Source organism: Beta vulgaris, chromosome 7 (assembly GCF_026745355.1).
Source record: "Beta vulgaris subsp. vulgaris cultivar EL10 chromosome 7, EL10.2, whole genome shotgun sequence".
NCBI classification, from domain to species: domain Eukaryota; kingdom Viridiplantae; phylum Streptophyta; class Magnoliopsida; order Caryophyllales; family Amaranthaceae; genus Beta; species Beta vulgaris.
Genome location: NC_079208.1, coordinates 46987016 through 47004385, shown reverse-complemented (window position 1 = coordinate 47004385; position 17370 = coordinate 46987016). Strand labels below are relative to the sequence as shown.

Genomic DNA, 17370 nt, shown 5'->3' with positions numbered 1-17370 from the left:
AAATAGTTAATGGTAATGGAGATTTTTCTTCCCTTCCTATTGATAATAATGATCTTACGTTTATGGAGTACTTTTGCAATCTTAAGTCTTGTTTGACTCTTAAGAACCTCAATTTTTATGCTATTGTGTGGTGGTTCATTTGGTATGCTAGAAATAGTATCACATTTCGTCAGGAAAGCTTTTCTCCAGCCAAATTAGGGGCTATGATTAAAGCTTACATGCATAATCTAGATTGTTCCTATTCTAATTCTTCCAATTTGGGATATAGTCATCAAGTTGTTAAAGAAGCTAAAAAGACTAGGCCTAATATCATTTGGTCCCCACCTTCTCTTAATTTTGTTAAACTTAATTTTGATGGTTCCAAGTTGCAGAATGGTAGCACAGCTTATGGCTTTGTTATTAGGGATGCTGAGGGGAATCTTCTACTTAGTGGTGCTAATGCATTGCTGATAATAATTCCATTTTAGTAGCTGAGGCCTGGGGTCTAAGAGAAGGTATAAGGGGAACTCTCTGTCTGGGGGTTACTAATATTACAATTGAGGGTAATGATCTCTCGGTTATTCAAGCTATCAAAAGAGTCTGGAAAATTCCTTGAGCTATCCATGCTCTTATTAATGATGCAGCGGATAATTTGAGAAAATTTGATAATTATAATATTCAGCATGTTTTTAGAGAAGCTAATTCTGCTGCCCGCTGGATGGCACATCATGGCCATTCCACTTCTAATCTCTGTTATTGGTTTGAGTCTCCTGATATTGTTTTTTCCAAAATCATCCGTAAGGATGCTTTAGGGTGGCCTGTTAATTGGGTTCCACCCTAGTTTCTTTTTTTCTGGCTAAAAAAAAAAAAAGAAGCCCCAAACTGAAGATGCGAAGAAGCAGAAAAATGTGAATGAATTCAATGAGGTTGCGGCTTTGAGTTGGACTTCAAAGGAGGACGATGATGAAGGCTTGAATGCTTCTGCAAATTTGAATGCTTTAATGATAGATCGTTTTGAAGCTGCGAGATCTCAGGTCTCAAATTGGATAGCTTCGATTCGTACTCCTTTGCGGCAATCAAGATTAAATCAGGTGAATCCCTCCCCTCATCCTATGCAACAATTGGCTAGTAATATCATTCCTAGTAAGAACTAGAGATCTAATTTGTTTGAAACAATTAGAGAGGAAGGTATTTGATTTAATTAACTCTAGTTGGGAACCATGTAGTTAAGGCGGAAAATTTAGACCGAGGAAGTGTGTATTACTGAGGATGATGTTCTACCTGAGATTACATTTTGGAAATTTGCCATTGTGTGCTATGTTTTAGGTATTAAACCTCCTTACGAAATCATAAATGGTTTTGTTAGGAGAGTATGGGGTAGGCATGGTATTGAACGTGTTATGATGAATGCCAATTGCGTTCTTGTTGTGAGATTTAGGACTGTGGAAGGTAAGTCTAAAGCATTAGATGCAGGACCGATTATGTTTGATAATAAACCTATTATTATGAAGCATTGGTCTCCAGATCTGGATTTGTTGGCTGAAACAGTGAAGATTATCCCAACTTGGATCAAATTGCCATGCATGCCTTTCAAATATCGGGGAGCAAATGCATTGAATAAAATTGCTGGGATGATTACTAAGCCAATAAGAACTGACAGGGCAACATCTCAAAAAGATATCATTGAGTATGCCAGAGTTCTTGTGGAGGTAAATGTTGATCAAGCATTTCCAGATTCAGTGTCTTTCAAGAATGAAAATGGGGATAAAATGTATCAGAAAGTTCAGTATGAATGTAAGCCAGTGTTGTGTGGAGATTGTAAGGGTATTGGGCATATAGCTGAGGATTGCAGGAGGAAAAAATATGGGTTATCTTTAGCTACTAACTCACTATAAATTAGGGTTATTTGGGTTCCTTAAGACAAGGGTGAAGGTGGTAAATTTTCCTAAAGTTTGTTCCAATTTTTCTATTGTTACAAATTACCAGTTTCATAAAGGAGGTAGAATTTGGTTAGTGTGGCTTTTTAGCAATTTGGTTGTGAATGTGTGTGGTAGTTCAACTCAACATATCCATTGTGGAGTCCTTCATAAGGTTACTGGCAAGTCTTTTGTTATGACTATTGTGTATGGTTACAATGATGGGGGGCTAGGAAGATCTATGGACTACTCTTGTGGGTATTAGTAGGAGCATTCAGGGTCCATGGTTTGTTATGGAAGATTTCAACAATGTACTCAATTTAGAAGACAGAATTGGATCTTCTGTAACTTTAGAAGAGGTTGTTGGTTTTGGGAAGTGTGTTAGAATATGTTGTTTGCATGATATGGGAGTGTGTGGTCCTTTCTATACTTGGTCCAACAAGCAAGTAGGGAATAGTAGATTTTTTTTCGAAAATTGATACGATTTTTTGTAATGAAGAATGGCGGCAAAGGTTGAGGGATGCAAATGCTACATTTTTTAATGAAGTTATTTCTGATCACTGCCCATGTATTATCAAGCTTAATAATACTATCATTAGAAGATCAAGATCTTTTAAGTATTGCAATATGTGGAGTATGACAGATGAGTTTATAGAAATTGTCAATGAATATTGACAACATAATGTGCAAGGTACTCATATGTACCAAGTGGTTGTGAAGTTGAAACAAGGGTTGAAGCAGTTAAATAAGAATAAATTTTCTAACATAGAAACTGAAACTCTAGTTGCTTTTACAAAGCTCACTGAAATTCAGAACGATATTCAAGCACGTCCATTGAATGTTGACCTCCACAGTAGAGAAGAAATAGCTATGCTGGATTTTCAAAGATTGAATAACGCAAGGATGTCTTTCTTATAACAAAAGGCAAAGGCTGACTGGTTGAAAGGGGGTGATGAAAATACAGCTTACTTCCATGTCTGTCTCAGGGAAAGAAGGATACAGAATTAGGTGTACATGATTCAAAATGTGGTTGGTGATTGGAAATAAGATATGCAAGGTGTTGAGGAAGCCTTTATGCAATATTATGAAGGGTTGCTGGGGGACAGATGACAGTACTGAGTACAAGGTGAGTGATAGTATTGTTAAAGAGGGTCCAATTTTATCCTCTAAACACCAATTGAGATTATGTGCTCCTTATACTGAAGCTGATGTGAAAGAAGTTGTCTTTGATATTGATGATAATAAGGTTGTCGGGCCCTGATGGGTACTCTATTCATTTTTATAAGCAAGCCTGGCCAAGGATAGACTCTCATGTTAGTCAAGCAATGCTAGATTTTTTCCATTATGAGAAAATTCTAAAGCAAATTAATACTACAATTCCGTGCTTAGTTCCTAAATGTGAGCAACCTCAAAATGTGACTCAGTTTAGGCCGATAGCTTGCTGCAATATTATCTATAAAGACATATCTAAGATGATATGTACAAGATTGAATGATGTGCTCCCTGTATTGGTTGATCAGGGTAAAAGTGCCTTCATAGAGAAAAAGGATGATTCTGCATAATATCCTGATTTGTTAGGATATGATGAAACGATATAGAAGTAATAGCTTGCCTCCCAGATGCACCATGAAAATAGATCTCAGCAAGGCTTATGATTCAGTTCATTGGAAGTTTGTAGAAGATTTGATGATAAAGCTTTAGTTTCCTAAATAGTTCATAGTGTGGATCATGAACTGTATATCTACTCCTTCATTCTCTTTGAGTGTAAAAAAGGCAAAAAAAGGTTTAAGGCAAGGGGATCCGATTTCTCCCCCGTTATTTATGTTGGTAATGGAATATCTTAATAGAATACTGAAGAAAATGAGCTAGTCTGATTTTGATTTTCATCATAGATGTGCTCTTGTTGGCCTTACTCATCTTGTCTTTGCAGATGATCTCATGTTCTTCTGCAAATTAAAGGTAATGTTAGGTCTGTTATGCTGATGATGAGAGCCATGAAATCTTTCTCTCTTGCTACTGGTCTTTATGCAAACAATGATAAATCAGTTGTGTATTTTGGGAATGTGCAAGAAGAAGTGTAACCAAGGATTCTCTAGGTGCCGGGATTTGTGAAAGGTGAATATCCATTCAGATATCTTAGAATTCCTACCTCGGGTAGGAAATTGACTAGTGCAGATTGTGATGTGTTAGTGGATAAAATTGTAAAAAAAAATCTGTGTTGGTGGTCAAGACATTTGTCTTATGCAGCAAGACATGTCTTAGTGAATGCTGTGTTACTAAGCTTACATACATATTGGGCTCAAATCTTTATTTTGCCCAAGAAGGTTATGGATAAAATTGTTCAAATTTGCAGGGCTTTCCTATGGGAAGGCAAATCATATTTGCAGAATCCCCTTGCTGTATCTTGGAACTAGGTTTGTAAGCCAAAGAAGAAAGGTGGTCTGGGTCTAAGGGATTGTCATCAATGGAATAGAGCAGCTATAGGAAAATTTGTATGGCAAATAGCTCAAAAAGAAGACATTTTATGGATCAAATGGGTCCATAATGTCTCTATCAAAGAATCCAAATGGTGGGATTATGTCCCTCCTAGGCCAGCCAGTTGGTCTTGGAAGATGATATGCAATATGAAATAAAGATTTGTTTAAGAGTGCATACACTCAGAATAGGTGGCTTGGGGGTCAAAAGATCTATACTGTTAGAGAGGGCAATAAGTGGTTGGTGGGAGAGCAGGAAAATATTGATTAGTTCTATTGGGTATGGAGCAAGGCAAATATTCCAAAACATGCTTTCATTTCATGGCTTGCAGCTAAAGATAGACGGAAAACCAGGAAAAGAATGCAGCTAGCAGGATTATGTAGTGATTCCAGATGTCTTCTTTGTAGTCAGGGAGAAGATTCATGTTCTCATTTGTTTTTCCAGTGTGACTATTATAATATGGTATGTCATGGTATTATGCAGTGGCCGAGGATCAGGCAGGGACAACAGGAGAACTTATATACTATATGGAAGAAATTAAGCAGGAAATATAAGTCCAAAAAGCAACAATTAGTTTATTATGCGAGTCTTGCTGCAACTATGTATCATATTTGGAGAATTAGGAATCCGTCCTATTGGAATGAAGCAGTGTTAAGACCTGAGATCTTGATTAAGCAGATACAAGCAAATATAACCATTAGAGTTAGAGCTAGGATTAATCCTAAGTGGAGGATTGAAGACTTAGATTGGTTTAACAATCCATGTATTGAAGCTAGATAAGGTTTTTCGCTCTTTTTGTTGTTGGTACCGTATTTAGTAGGCTAGATTTGCTGTTAGTTGTCTTTGTTGATTGTTTGTGAAGATGTCACTGATATGTTTTTTGGTATATATACTTACATTTTTACCAAAAAAAAAAAAAAAATCTACTTCTAGTTATATTTTTACTTTTGGTGGTACGATCATGAGTTGACAAACAATCAATTATAAGTGTAAGATGTCGCATCCCTTCTAACTAGAAAAGCCAAGTTTACAGTCATTATCAAGGTTTTTAAAGAAGAAAAGGGGCTCAAGGGATCAGTGGAAAATATAAGCTCATGTTCTAACTTAGTGTATATGTTTGTAATGGTCAAAATTCTATTTATTTGGCTAAAAATCAAACACATTTTACAAGAGAACAAAGCACGTAAGTATCATGTATGTACAACTTCATTTGAAATGTGATTGCCTACAACGAATTATGTTTGATGAAGATTGCTACAGAGGAGAATCCTGTCGATATTTTGACAAGACCTTCAATAACAATTAAGTTCATTTTGTATGTGATCTTAGTTGATCTCCAACTTGTTTGTTAGCCTTGAAAAAGCAGAGATAGAGTTTGTACATGTATGAGGAAGTTATGGAAATATAGTGAAGGTGGGAAAATGTTAACTATGCCATGAAATCTTAAAAGAACATTGAGTAGGAGACTTGGAAGCACCTAGCTACACATTGTAGAGTATCTCCGGCAAGCACAAGACAAACTCCTTAATCTCTAGGCTCGAAAACCAACATTGTTATCGGGTAGGCATCTCTCCTCTATTCCAAACAGGCGGGCATGCTAACGTTAACTCGATTTTTTAGTTTTAGTTGATTTTGCTAGGAGGTTTCTCATTATTTTAGAACCCTAACCTTCATTCGAACACGCCACAACACATCCCCCCCTCCGGTCCTCCTTCATGTAAAGTTAAATTGCTCCCTAAGATTCTCTAAATATCATTGAATTGCTCCATCAACGGTCTAGAATCTACCATTTTAAAGTTATTGAAATTACTAACAAGGAATTTCTTACTAGAAGCATCTTCAGCCATATACTTACTTTCCAGTTCATCGCAAAGAATCTTAGCAGATTCAACAAATTGATAAATATCAAACTAAGCATCATACATATCGTTAAGGATGTGACCACGACATATGTAATCATCATTCTCCCAAATGTTTCTCTTCCTAATTGCTTCAACAGTTTCATTCTCCACTTCCTTGGGTTCGGGAGTGCTAGGACATACGCCACACTTAGAGAAGTAAGGAGGAAATGCGTCTTCTTTTTTACATCTTCTAAAGCTAATACCTTCAAACTTGTAAAGTTTGTGAAAATTTACAGACATTTCACAGATTTTAATCATCTTGCAATAATATTACTTTTGGATTGTTAGGGAAACTACGAAAACAACAAGGGTCACAAGATGAACAATCTTCTAGGCGTGATGCACTTTATCAAAAGTAATATTCTGACCCTATTCGTATATAGTACGGGTTTCACGGATACAAAGAAGAAACACAATAGTGGTTATGCTACCTATGAACACTATCAATTGAAAATGAGTTTGCGAGATTTGTGATTGATGAAAAAATTTCTAGTTTTTGATCTTGAGAGATTTGTGTGCAAATATGTGAGAGAGAGTTTTTTCAATAACCTTCATCATACGAGAGATATCATGTATATACTCATGCTATATATATTACTTCAGAAAACCAAAACGAAACATCATATCGCCACAATTAACCGTAAGGCAAATGCAAAACAACGTGTCATAGACAACATGTCGAGGTGCGACATTCATTGAGGGTTGCGAGCTGGATGTCTTTTCCCTTCGCGGGGTGCGACCATTTTCTGTCTGGACAAGTGAAACTGGAATTCATAGTGCAGCACTATCACAGGGTGCTACGCATGTGCGAGCTCACTGTTACCCGTGTGTCCATAGTTGTGGAATACAAGTCGAACAAAGTAATATACAAAACGTACCACAACTTCCATATAACATTATTATTATATCATGTGTTATTTAAGTTACAACACCATAACCAGGCAACTTAAACAAACACATCATAAATTAAACCTTAGATTATACTCTAAATCTCCAACATGACTAGGAGTGAGCGTGGTGAGATTGGCTTGAGACCCTGTATGGTTGTGGTTGACAGTAGAGGGAAGGGGTGATGTAGGTTTAATCGAAGGAAATTTCTCTAGAAAGAGAGTGCAACGATGAAGTGAGTGACCAACGGTGTGGCACCATTAGCACTTGCCTTGGTAGCCTTTGTGGGTTTCTTTGAGTTAGAGGGTAGGAGGTAGGGGAGGATGTATAGGCACATGAATGAGTGGGATGGGAAGTGATAGGAAAGGGGTTGGGTGGTTGCTCTTGGCTAAGATTTCCCTCACGCGATAGAAGCTTTTCGTGAAGCTCATCAAATGAGATGAGTGTATCACGGGCTTGAACACCACTAATAATATTAGGATAGTTAGGGTCCTTATACCATCACACACTTGTTCAATGACATCTTCGAGAAGAACGATATCGCCAAGTATAAGGCGTTGATCGACACAAATACGAACTATATTTATGTACTCAATTTTAGGGAGGGAACCTTTGGAGAGGTTTTTGAATTTGGTTTTGAGGAGTTTGAGATGACCACGAGAGTGGCGAGCATAGGTGTTGGAAAGTATATTTGCAACCTTCTTGAGCAGTAGAAGCACGGGGAAACAAGTGGGACAATAGTGGGTTCTAAAGTGCCAATAATAGCACCAAAAAGAAGTTGTTCTTGACGCATCTAAGTAGTGTATATATTGAGGATTGCGTTTTTCGATGGCAATAGTGGTGGTTGAGGTGGTGGGACTAGTGATGAGAGGAGAGGGTTTTGGATGAGTTCCATCCAGAAACTTGAAGAGGTCGTAACCGTATAGGATGGCTTGAAGTTGCAACTTCCACGAAAGATAGTTGGAAGAGTTTAGTTTAAGGATGCTTGTGAGGTTGACAACCACTAAAGGATGATCTGACTCGGTGTCGTTGTTGATGGTGGGTGAAGTCATGACGGTGGCCGGGGAAAAATTTTCACAGGTGGTGGAAGACTTGCTCAGATACCATGTAAGGTTATGAGTTTGTATTGCATAAGTAACAAGGTTACAGAGAGTTACATAGTAAAATTTTTTTTTATTCGGTAATTTATTGACCCAAGCAGGCTTAACCCTCATGAGCTTGGGGGTAAGAAGAGGATACCAACCCATAAGGAAACTTCTAGAGATTGGAAATTGGTGATTTATACCCAGAAGCAAATATCCACACAAACACCCCAAAAACGGGGTTGATGACAGTCGAACTCCTAACCATGAGGTTGGGAGGTGGGAGCTCCAACCATTGGGCTCCCACATGATTCTCAGTTAGATAGTACAAGTTAACTAATGCAAAAGGAAGCCAAAGATAATACAAGATATACAATAGAGGAAACTAATCACAAAGATATTATCATATACCTAAGAATAAGTTGAGATTGAAGAAGACAATAAGAGAGAGATTATGAAAGATATCAAGTATCTTTATCAATTAAAGTTAAGTTTCTTTCAATTTGATATGTATTTTTTAATTTTCGATTTTTATTATAGATGTCGTATGACTTCTTAAATAAATGAATTTTAGAAACCAACATCTAAGGGCCCGTTCGTTATCGTTTTTTGTTTTTCAGTTTTCATTTTTTTTTGAAAACTAAAAATCAAAAACTGAAAACTAGAAAAAGTAGTTTTCATTTTTCAATTGTCAGTTTTCAAAATTATCATGTTCTCAATAAATTTGACTATTTTTTATTCATTATATGACATAAATCATATGACTTTGAAAATCAAAAAACCAAAAAATAGAAAACCACAATAATACCGAACTTGACCTTAATTAAAACAAATCTACCCTGCCTTAAGGGTCTGTTCTCTTCGGCATAAAGTAGCTGAACTGAATTGAATTGAATTGAATTGAATTGAATTGTAATTGAATTAAATTGAATGGAATAAATATATTAATAATATTTAAACAATAATAATATGAATATTAAATAATAATTATAATGATAAGTAATAATAATGAATAATAATAGTAGTATTTTGGATATTTTTAAATGATAGTTATGAATAAATAATATTAATAATCATAAATTAATGATAATAATAATTAATGATAATAATGCTAATTAATAATAATTATTTTATTCTATTTGTATTAATATATTAATACTTGATGATGATTATATAATAACAATAATATATAAGAAGTAAATTAATATTACTATTTTAATAATTAAATTTAATAATATAATAATATTTCGTAATAAAAATAATGATTGGGTCGGACGGTGCAAAATTGCATCATAAACTGTTTTGACGTGATTTAATTGGTTTATGGGCTAAAAAACGTTAGTTTATTTGTACTTCTGACTTAAACCATGTTCCTTCTAATAATTATAGTAATAATAATGAGTAAAGCAATAATAAACAAAATAATATATAGAAATAATAATAATAATGCTTAATAATAATGATATAAAAATAAATAATAATAAGAGTAACTAGTGAAATAGATTAGACCAACATAATAATAATAATATTTAACAAAATGCTTATAAAATAATGAAGCTGAACTAAACTGAACTGAAAATAAGCTAGGGAGAACAGGTCATATGTCAAACTCCTAAACATATGCAGAATCCTAACAACTTTCTGGATTAATTTGATCAAAACTTCGTCTCATCCAATACAAGCAACGAACAAGAATGTCATGTCAAACTGATGAAAGTTTAAGTAGTCGTTTGGTCATCTAATAAAATAAGCTAGATGAAATACAGAGAATGCAAAATTAAAAAATAGCTCTGAAGTTCCATAACCTAGACAGTCAAACAGGAACAATTCCTCTCATAGAAAAGGAGACAGTCACACAAAAACACCAAAACCAAATCACTTCTTGAAAAATGATATGTACCTCTCATTTCAAATTTCAATACATAAATTCCATATTTTTAACTTGGCATCCTCCTTCAAGCTTCATAGTCAATAATCCCTCTTCAGGATTGTATGTAAATTCTTCCTCCATCATGTCAACCGTACAATGCCTTGGTTTTGTGCTCGAATAAGCTCCAAAGCAACCACAACCCCGCACTTCAATCTTAACAATACATCCATTTGGACCTGTAGTTGAACTCAAAGCTTCTACTGCTCCTCCAGAGTTGTACATATCAATCAATCCAATTGGAGCAAAATGAACAGCTTCATCAATGACCTATTAATCATCAGTGTGTTGGAAGGACTTTATTAGAGTCAAAAAATAATAAAATTTGTCACATTTATAAATTAAAAATGGAAAGAGTACGCTAAACAACAAAACGTTTGTCTCGTTTGGCAACAAACAGTTTGCTGTTTAGCTGTCTTATAAACTGAGATATGCTGAATACTGACCGTGATAGGACAGATTGTATATAATTCACATGTTAGAACACTCAAGGACACTTCCACTTTTCCATTATCTGGAACTTTGATAAGAATTCCTGCAATATATTAAGTGATTGATTGGTTATGAACAGAGCAATTACATAATATTAAGAACTAAGAACGCTTATAAAGCCTATGATTTGCAGCAGAAGTTACCAGAATTGAAAGAATATACTGCACAATCTCCGTGCCACTTATCACCAGCAACCTCTCCAAGGAATTCAACATCATTGGGACTGACATGGTCTGAAATAATTTTGGGTGTTGGATTATCCAGAGAGTTTTGTTTCAATGGCCAATTTCCAGCTCCTTGGCAGTTGAACACTCCGATAATGCCAGATAACTTGTTCATGTTCCAAATCTTCATTAAACTATCAAGTTTAAAGATATTAAGAGAGATCAATTTTATACTCTGATATTTACACTATTTGCATAATGCATTAAGAGAGAATAATGTACCTTTTCCCGTCCATTACAGGATCCTTAAATAAGCAATCTCGAGTAGGCCGACCAGCATATCTGGCTCTTAGGATTGATCCATCAGGTAAGATAAGCTTCCTAAGAATGTTGAAATCATGATTTCCGGGCTTATCACTGTAGTTACACAGCAAATTTATCAACTCGGTTTCCTTGCAAGATACTTGAGATTTCATGAAAGAAGAAACGTCAAAGAACTACTTGTATAAATGAAAGCAAGTGCTAGTTTTTCACCTGACATATACTGCACAGCCACCTATAGCTCGGGAAGCAGCATGGAAGTCTGCAGTATCATGTTTGCTCTATAAAGTTAACACAACAACAGCAACAACACCAGCCACAACAGCAACACATGATTAGTCTTTCTGCTGAACAATTCATGTTCTTTCCACCAAGGTATTAAAGTTCTTTCCACCATCATCTCTAATAACTTACAAAGGACATTCTGACATTGAAGATACTATGGTCCAAAAGTTTATAAACTATATATATTTCTCCTAAAAAACAAGAACTCATATCTAATAACTTAAGAAGATAACTTACTTGGAACATATCCCAATCAGGAACAACAATTTCTCCTAGGAAGAGACTGTTAAAAGACACAGAGACAATATGCAATGTCTGAAGTGTTGGTTCTCGAGGCATGAAATCCTCTGATGCTCGGGCAACCGCACTCTTCGTTGAACTGTCCAATAAAAATCCATCAGATGGTACTTCAAACAGCTGAAAAATCCCAGGCTTTCTTCATTGAAGTCGAACTACGCAAACCTGAATATGGAGTCTGAATTGTGACTCATGCAGCTAATGAGATTATTGCTCTTAAAATTCCTTGCAACAGATTCCTCGAGCGCTCTCTGGTGCAGTGCAGTCAAAGTGACCCGACCACCATAACCGGAACCAATTGTCTCAACTACATTTTGAATATCCACTTTGATACCATCCACATCAATGCTGGCCAGATAACTATGGTAATCATTGTAGAATTCATTAATTTTCTCCGGATCAATAAGTCCAATCCCATATCTCTCAATGCTATCCATTGCAACATCTCTAAGATTTCCTACATTGCCAGGGGACTGAACAGGATATACAATCTTAGGATTGTATTTCTTCAGAGATTCAGATGATGGAAGGAGTCCTCCCCAGTATCCAACTAGAGCATGCCACATGTAAACATATCTATATAATTCAAACACCTTTTCTTAGTCTTGTTACATCTCATAATCAGAAAGAAAAAATCACAAAAACACACCTAATGAGCTTTACTTTAATCCATATCTTTCTTTCATAAATTTGATGAACTCGGGAAGGTTGGTGTAGTCATCTGAGCTAAGCCTTTGGAATTTTTCATTCTCCTTTATGCTCCTTAATCGTATAGCAAATCTATTGAATACCGTAATAGCAAGGATGTTAGCAGTACAGGATTTAGGAAGCAAAAAGACCACAAAGACGAACTCCTTGCTTAAAAAAAAATTACATACTGTGTCCCTTCAGAATTCTCTTCACCTTCTTTTCGGAATTCATTACAAGTGTCCTGCCACCCATCATCAATAATCAAGAATCTTGGTGCACAACCTCCTTGTGAGAGACTGTAGAAAGTTAATCAAGTGTCATTAGAACGACTTGAAAGTAAAGTGTAGCACTCAACAGTTAAGGAGGATATACTAATACAGATAGTATGAGAACAGGTTGACTGTACTGAACTATGCCTAATGTAGATAGTACTAATCAGTTACAAACCCCTTTGTAACAGTCACATGACAAGTTTCTTCTGACAATAGTGAGTTGTGATTTGTATGAATACCTTTCAAGACCTTCTCTAATTCCTTCTGGGTTGACATCTTGATAAAAAGCATCCCAGGTGCACCATCCAAACCAGTCTAAATGAGCAGGCATCTGCTAGTACATCAAATAGTACGACAGTGAAAAACACGTCCCTTTTGAACACACAAACATGCAAAATTTATGGTCTTTTCTTAAATCAAGTGGGAGCTCAATAATAGAGCTCCTACCTTCCAAGTTCCAACAACGAGATTGGTCATTGGAGGTTCGATTCTCACAACTCCCAATTCTAATGGTTGCATATTATGTTATTAAGTGGTTATTTCCTTCTGAGTTGAAGGCCCAGTTACCAGTCTAACTGGCTCGGGTATCCATGTGGGATCGGATCCTCCCATACCGCACCTCACAGGAATTGTGCATACTAAGGCCACTAAATCTTCCCAAAGAAAACCACAGTCTTCTCTTTTACCTTCTTGTTCTCTATGTGACTGAATGTCCCTTTGTGTTCAGCAAGTATCCTACAACAGGACAGAAAAGACACTTACTAATCATGATAAGTGCTTAATTATTTAAATTTTATGATATTTGAACTATCCGAAATAAGCATACTTGATCGAATTTTTCATGAGCTCAAACGGGTTCTCCCCTGAATTTATAAAAACTGATTCTGATACATGCGAAGTCTGAACATCAGGATCTCCTAAACCAATACACAAAACCATGAAAACGATCAAAACAAACAAACACACGATATCAATATGATTGCTCAAATCACTTCACAAGTTTAAGCATGTAAACTGACCACTTTCAACACAAAATTCAAGCTCATTTGTTGAAGTGCCCTGCAAACTTGCTCGAAAAGCTCCTTCCAGAACAGGTAAAACCAAAATGTAGAAGGTATCATCTGTAGAAGGTCCAGTAACCTTATCTAGGAGTGTAGATTCTTCTTTAGCTTCCAACAACAACATTTGTGTTTCAATTGGTACTTCACTTCCAGAATTTCCAACTCTAGGTATCATCCACCATATCTTAAATCTAAAGAGTGATAAAAATTTGTATCCCCTGCAACAATATTCTCTTTGTATTATTAATTAGTACTAAATTACTAATAGTCTTTACTCTTTAACAAGAGAAGATATAGTTGCATACATTTGAACCTCAAAGGACGTGTGTATGCACTAATTTGGGAACCTTAATACTTGTTGTAGTATTCTTAGTAAATAATAATGGCAGCCCATAGACCCATTTGCAGTAAATATATAAGTCCAAAACTCCAAGTATATCAAACAATTCTTTCAAATTTGAACAATGCAAAAAACTTCAACACACACCAAAAAAGCTGTAAGCCTTAAACCTGCCTCAATACATATATAATGATGAACAAAATATTATAATGACCCAATGCAATAAAGGAGTATTTTTTTGTGAGATATAAAATACTCCCTCCGTCCCTTAATAGAGTGCCCATTTCTTTTTTGGACACTATTCAAAGGTAAAGAAAGCCCTCAAAAAATATTTCTAAAATATAAGAAAAAACATAGTCATGTGGGCAGTGGCGGATCCAGGATTTTCCAAATGGTGGTTCACAACCAATTACCAATCAAATATTAAAATCATTTTTTTTCATCAAAAGTACTTTATAATAAATTACATCCCAAAAGTAAAAGAAAATAAATAATTAGAACACTTCTCAAATTAAGACCTGAAAACAAACACCCATAACAATTAAAATTGTACTTTTATTTTTCAATTAATCAATTTTCAAGAAAAAAATAATAAAATCCTACTTTGCAAATTGGAACAAAACATAAACGAGTAATTAGGAATATGCAATTATAGCAAGCATTGTGATTTAGCATTTGCATTTTGAGTATACCTCCACCAGGATTTTGCAGAGGACAATTTATGACAAAAAAAACTCAGGTAAGGGAGCTAGCAAGTTCGAAACTATGAAATCGTAGATATCTAAAAAGTCTAAAGCTAATGAGTTTACTCGCTTCATGTCTTTTTTTTTATTATTCTACTCCATAAACTTAAAGAAAAAGTCGCTAATATCCTCAGAGGTTGTCTGTACACAGTACATATACTTCTATACTAAAATTAGCAATTAGAGTATCTCCTAACAACAAAGGAAATTAACAATTAAAGTATACCTCCGCTATTATTCACCGTAGAGGAATTGAGGAAGGCGTGAATTTATAGGTATAACTTACATGTGAACTCTTCATCCACAAACAATTAGCACTCCTACTAGCTCAATAACAAGAATGAAATATACTTCCAAACCAACAACTTTATTTACTTCATAAACACCTCTTTCTAGAATATTTTTTATTATAGAATATTACTATGAGTGGAGTCCATAATTGCAAATAAAATTGTTTATATATGCTAGATCTACAACAGAATTAGTATAACTTGTAAAGTCGCAATATATCTGAATGAAATTGGTGAACCCTGAAAACTTTATATAGTTAGTCTTAAACACTCTTAGAATTACAAAAGCATAAATCATGAACATTGTATGAACAAAAGAAAGCAACGAAAATAAAATTATCACCTAAACCCTAGCCCACCAATCGACGAGCCACACGAGCTCAAGCCACAACAGTTCAGCCACACAGTAGCAGCAGAGGATTTGAGGATTAAGGAAGGCGTCTTGAAATTCAGGGCGAAGAAGGCAAAAAGAATGGTTAAAATCTGGATTTTAAAGCGAAGAACGACCCAATTGATTTTTGAGAGAGAAGAGGAAGACCAAATCATTGTTTGGTAGAAAAAGTTGAGTAATGTGGGGAATTGCTTAAACCTGTTACTGGTTTTGAAGAAAATGGGCTAGATTTTACATTCTTCTACGCACACTAATTGGGGATTATAACAGTAAGATGTAAGAATGAGAGTTGTTAACAATTTCAGCAGAGAGAAGAGCGTTGGTGTTGTGAGGAAAAGAGAAGGGGAAATTAAAAAAAAATTGCATTTTTTTTTTAAGGTGGTGCACGTGCACCACCGTGGTAGAGTGTAGCTCCGCCACTGCATGTGGGGTCTTGTTTGATTCGTCTCATTACGTACATTAAGAAAATCAAACTTTTATAATTTTTACTAATATGAAATTAAAGATATTAACGATACAAAACGTGCATTGGCAAACGTGCATTGGAGAAATGGGCACTCTATTAAGGGACGGAGGGAGTAATTCATTTGTTGCATTTAAAATAAAACGGAAAAAATAAATCCCATCATTAGATAACATTGTAGGTAAAAGGATAGAATAGTCTTTTACTAGTCATAGACTAGTATTGTAAACACGATATATATTGATGCTGGGGTTAAACTACTCAAGCTTAACACAATTATTCTCCACACTTGTACACCCATATCATAATAATTTTTAGTACATTAAGAAAGGCATACAATTGACGCTTTGACCACAAAAAAAAAGGATTATTTGGAATGTGGAGAACTAAATATGATAATGGTATAAAAAACGAATATGCAAAGTTTTTTTTAGTGTTAGAATACTTAGAGAACAAGTAAGCACATTGATACAATAAGATTCAAGCCCAAGTCTTAATATCACATTTACAAGACTTTACCGACTAAACTAAACTACATCATATCATACATTATGTATTTTATAATAATTTAAGTTGGTTCGTTGGTGCATCAAGTTATTCTTACAAAAAGAAAATGAAAAATGAGGGCAAGCTTAAAAGAAGAGGAAAGAATGAACAAACTGAAGGACGCCGAGGGAGAAGACGTGGCGGGAGCTGGGAGTAGGTGAGGTGGCACCAATAAAAGAAGAACCAAAAGGAGCCGGGGAAACGATGACGTTTTGGGGTACTTGGGTGAAGATAATCTTTCCGTTGACCAACAAACAACCATCTTGGATGACATTATTGGTGGTGAGATTGCTTGTAATCGTCATTATTTTTTGGCTTTCTCTTCCTATCAAAAATTGCTTATCTCGATCAATCAAAATTCAAAGAACTGAATTTTCAACTGAGGAAGCTTTTTTTTGTTGCACAATAATATATGAGAAAGTGAAAACTAGAAGTTTGTAATATGCCTTTCCCAATCAAGAAAGGCCGGTTTATTTTAATCATTCTGCTTTGATTGGAAGGAATTCAATTTTTTTTTTTTGTACATGTCTTACTTTTCTTCTGTTAGGTAAGGCGAGTAGATTAATGATAAATGTATTTCCGGAATTGGGGAGCACTGCCCCCACAGACCACACCCCACATATAGTCATAACTCATAATTAGGACTAGCATTTTTTACACGCGATACGTGTTTGGATTTTTTTCAAAACAGAAACTCGATTTTTTTCGACGTATGTAAAAATCAAAATTTGAACATTAGACATACAAAGTATAATTGTTTTTATTTACAAAATTTAATTGGTTTAGTTGTCACTTAAGTCTCTCACCAGTCTTTTTTTTTTTTTTTTTTTTTTTTACTTTTTAAGGT

General features: G+C 35.2%; 1 protein-coding gene across 2 annotated transcripts; it reads right to left on the bottom strand.

The window, feature by feature from the left end:
* Positions 1–9936: 9936 nt before the first annotated feature.
* LOC104908572 (probable galactinol--sucrose galactosyltransferase 2) lies at positions 9937–17108 on the bottom strand. Of its 2 annotated transcripts, none has more exons than XM_010697693.4 (14): positions 16638–17108; positions 13709–13968; positions 13516–13606; positions 13376–13424; positions 12929–13020; positions 12606–12713; positions 12391–12507; positions 11893–12303; positions 11668–11809; positions 11359–11426; positions 11107–11241; positions 10804–11018; positions 10615–10703; positions 9937–10438 (listed from the first exon to the last, which is right to left on the bottom strand). In XM_010697693.4, exons 1-14 carry the CDS (start codon positions 16826–16828, stop codon positions 10157–10159), a joined length of 2250 nt encoding a protein of 749 aa, XP_010695995.2. In that variant the 5' UTR covers positions 16829–17108; the 3' UTR covers positions 9937–10156. The 2 variants fall into 2 exon arrangements, with proteins under 2 accessions (XP_010695995.2, XP_048504306.1); XM_048648349.2 differs by lacking the exon at positions 16638–17108 and adding an exon at positions 15467–15861.
* Positions 17109–17370: the final 262 nt, after the last annotated feature.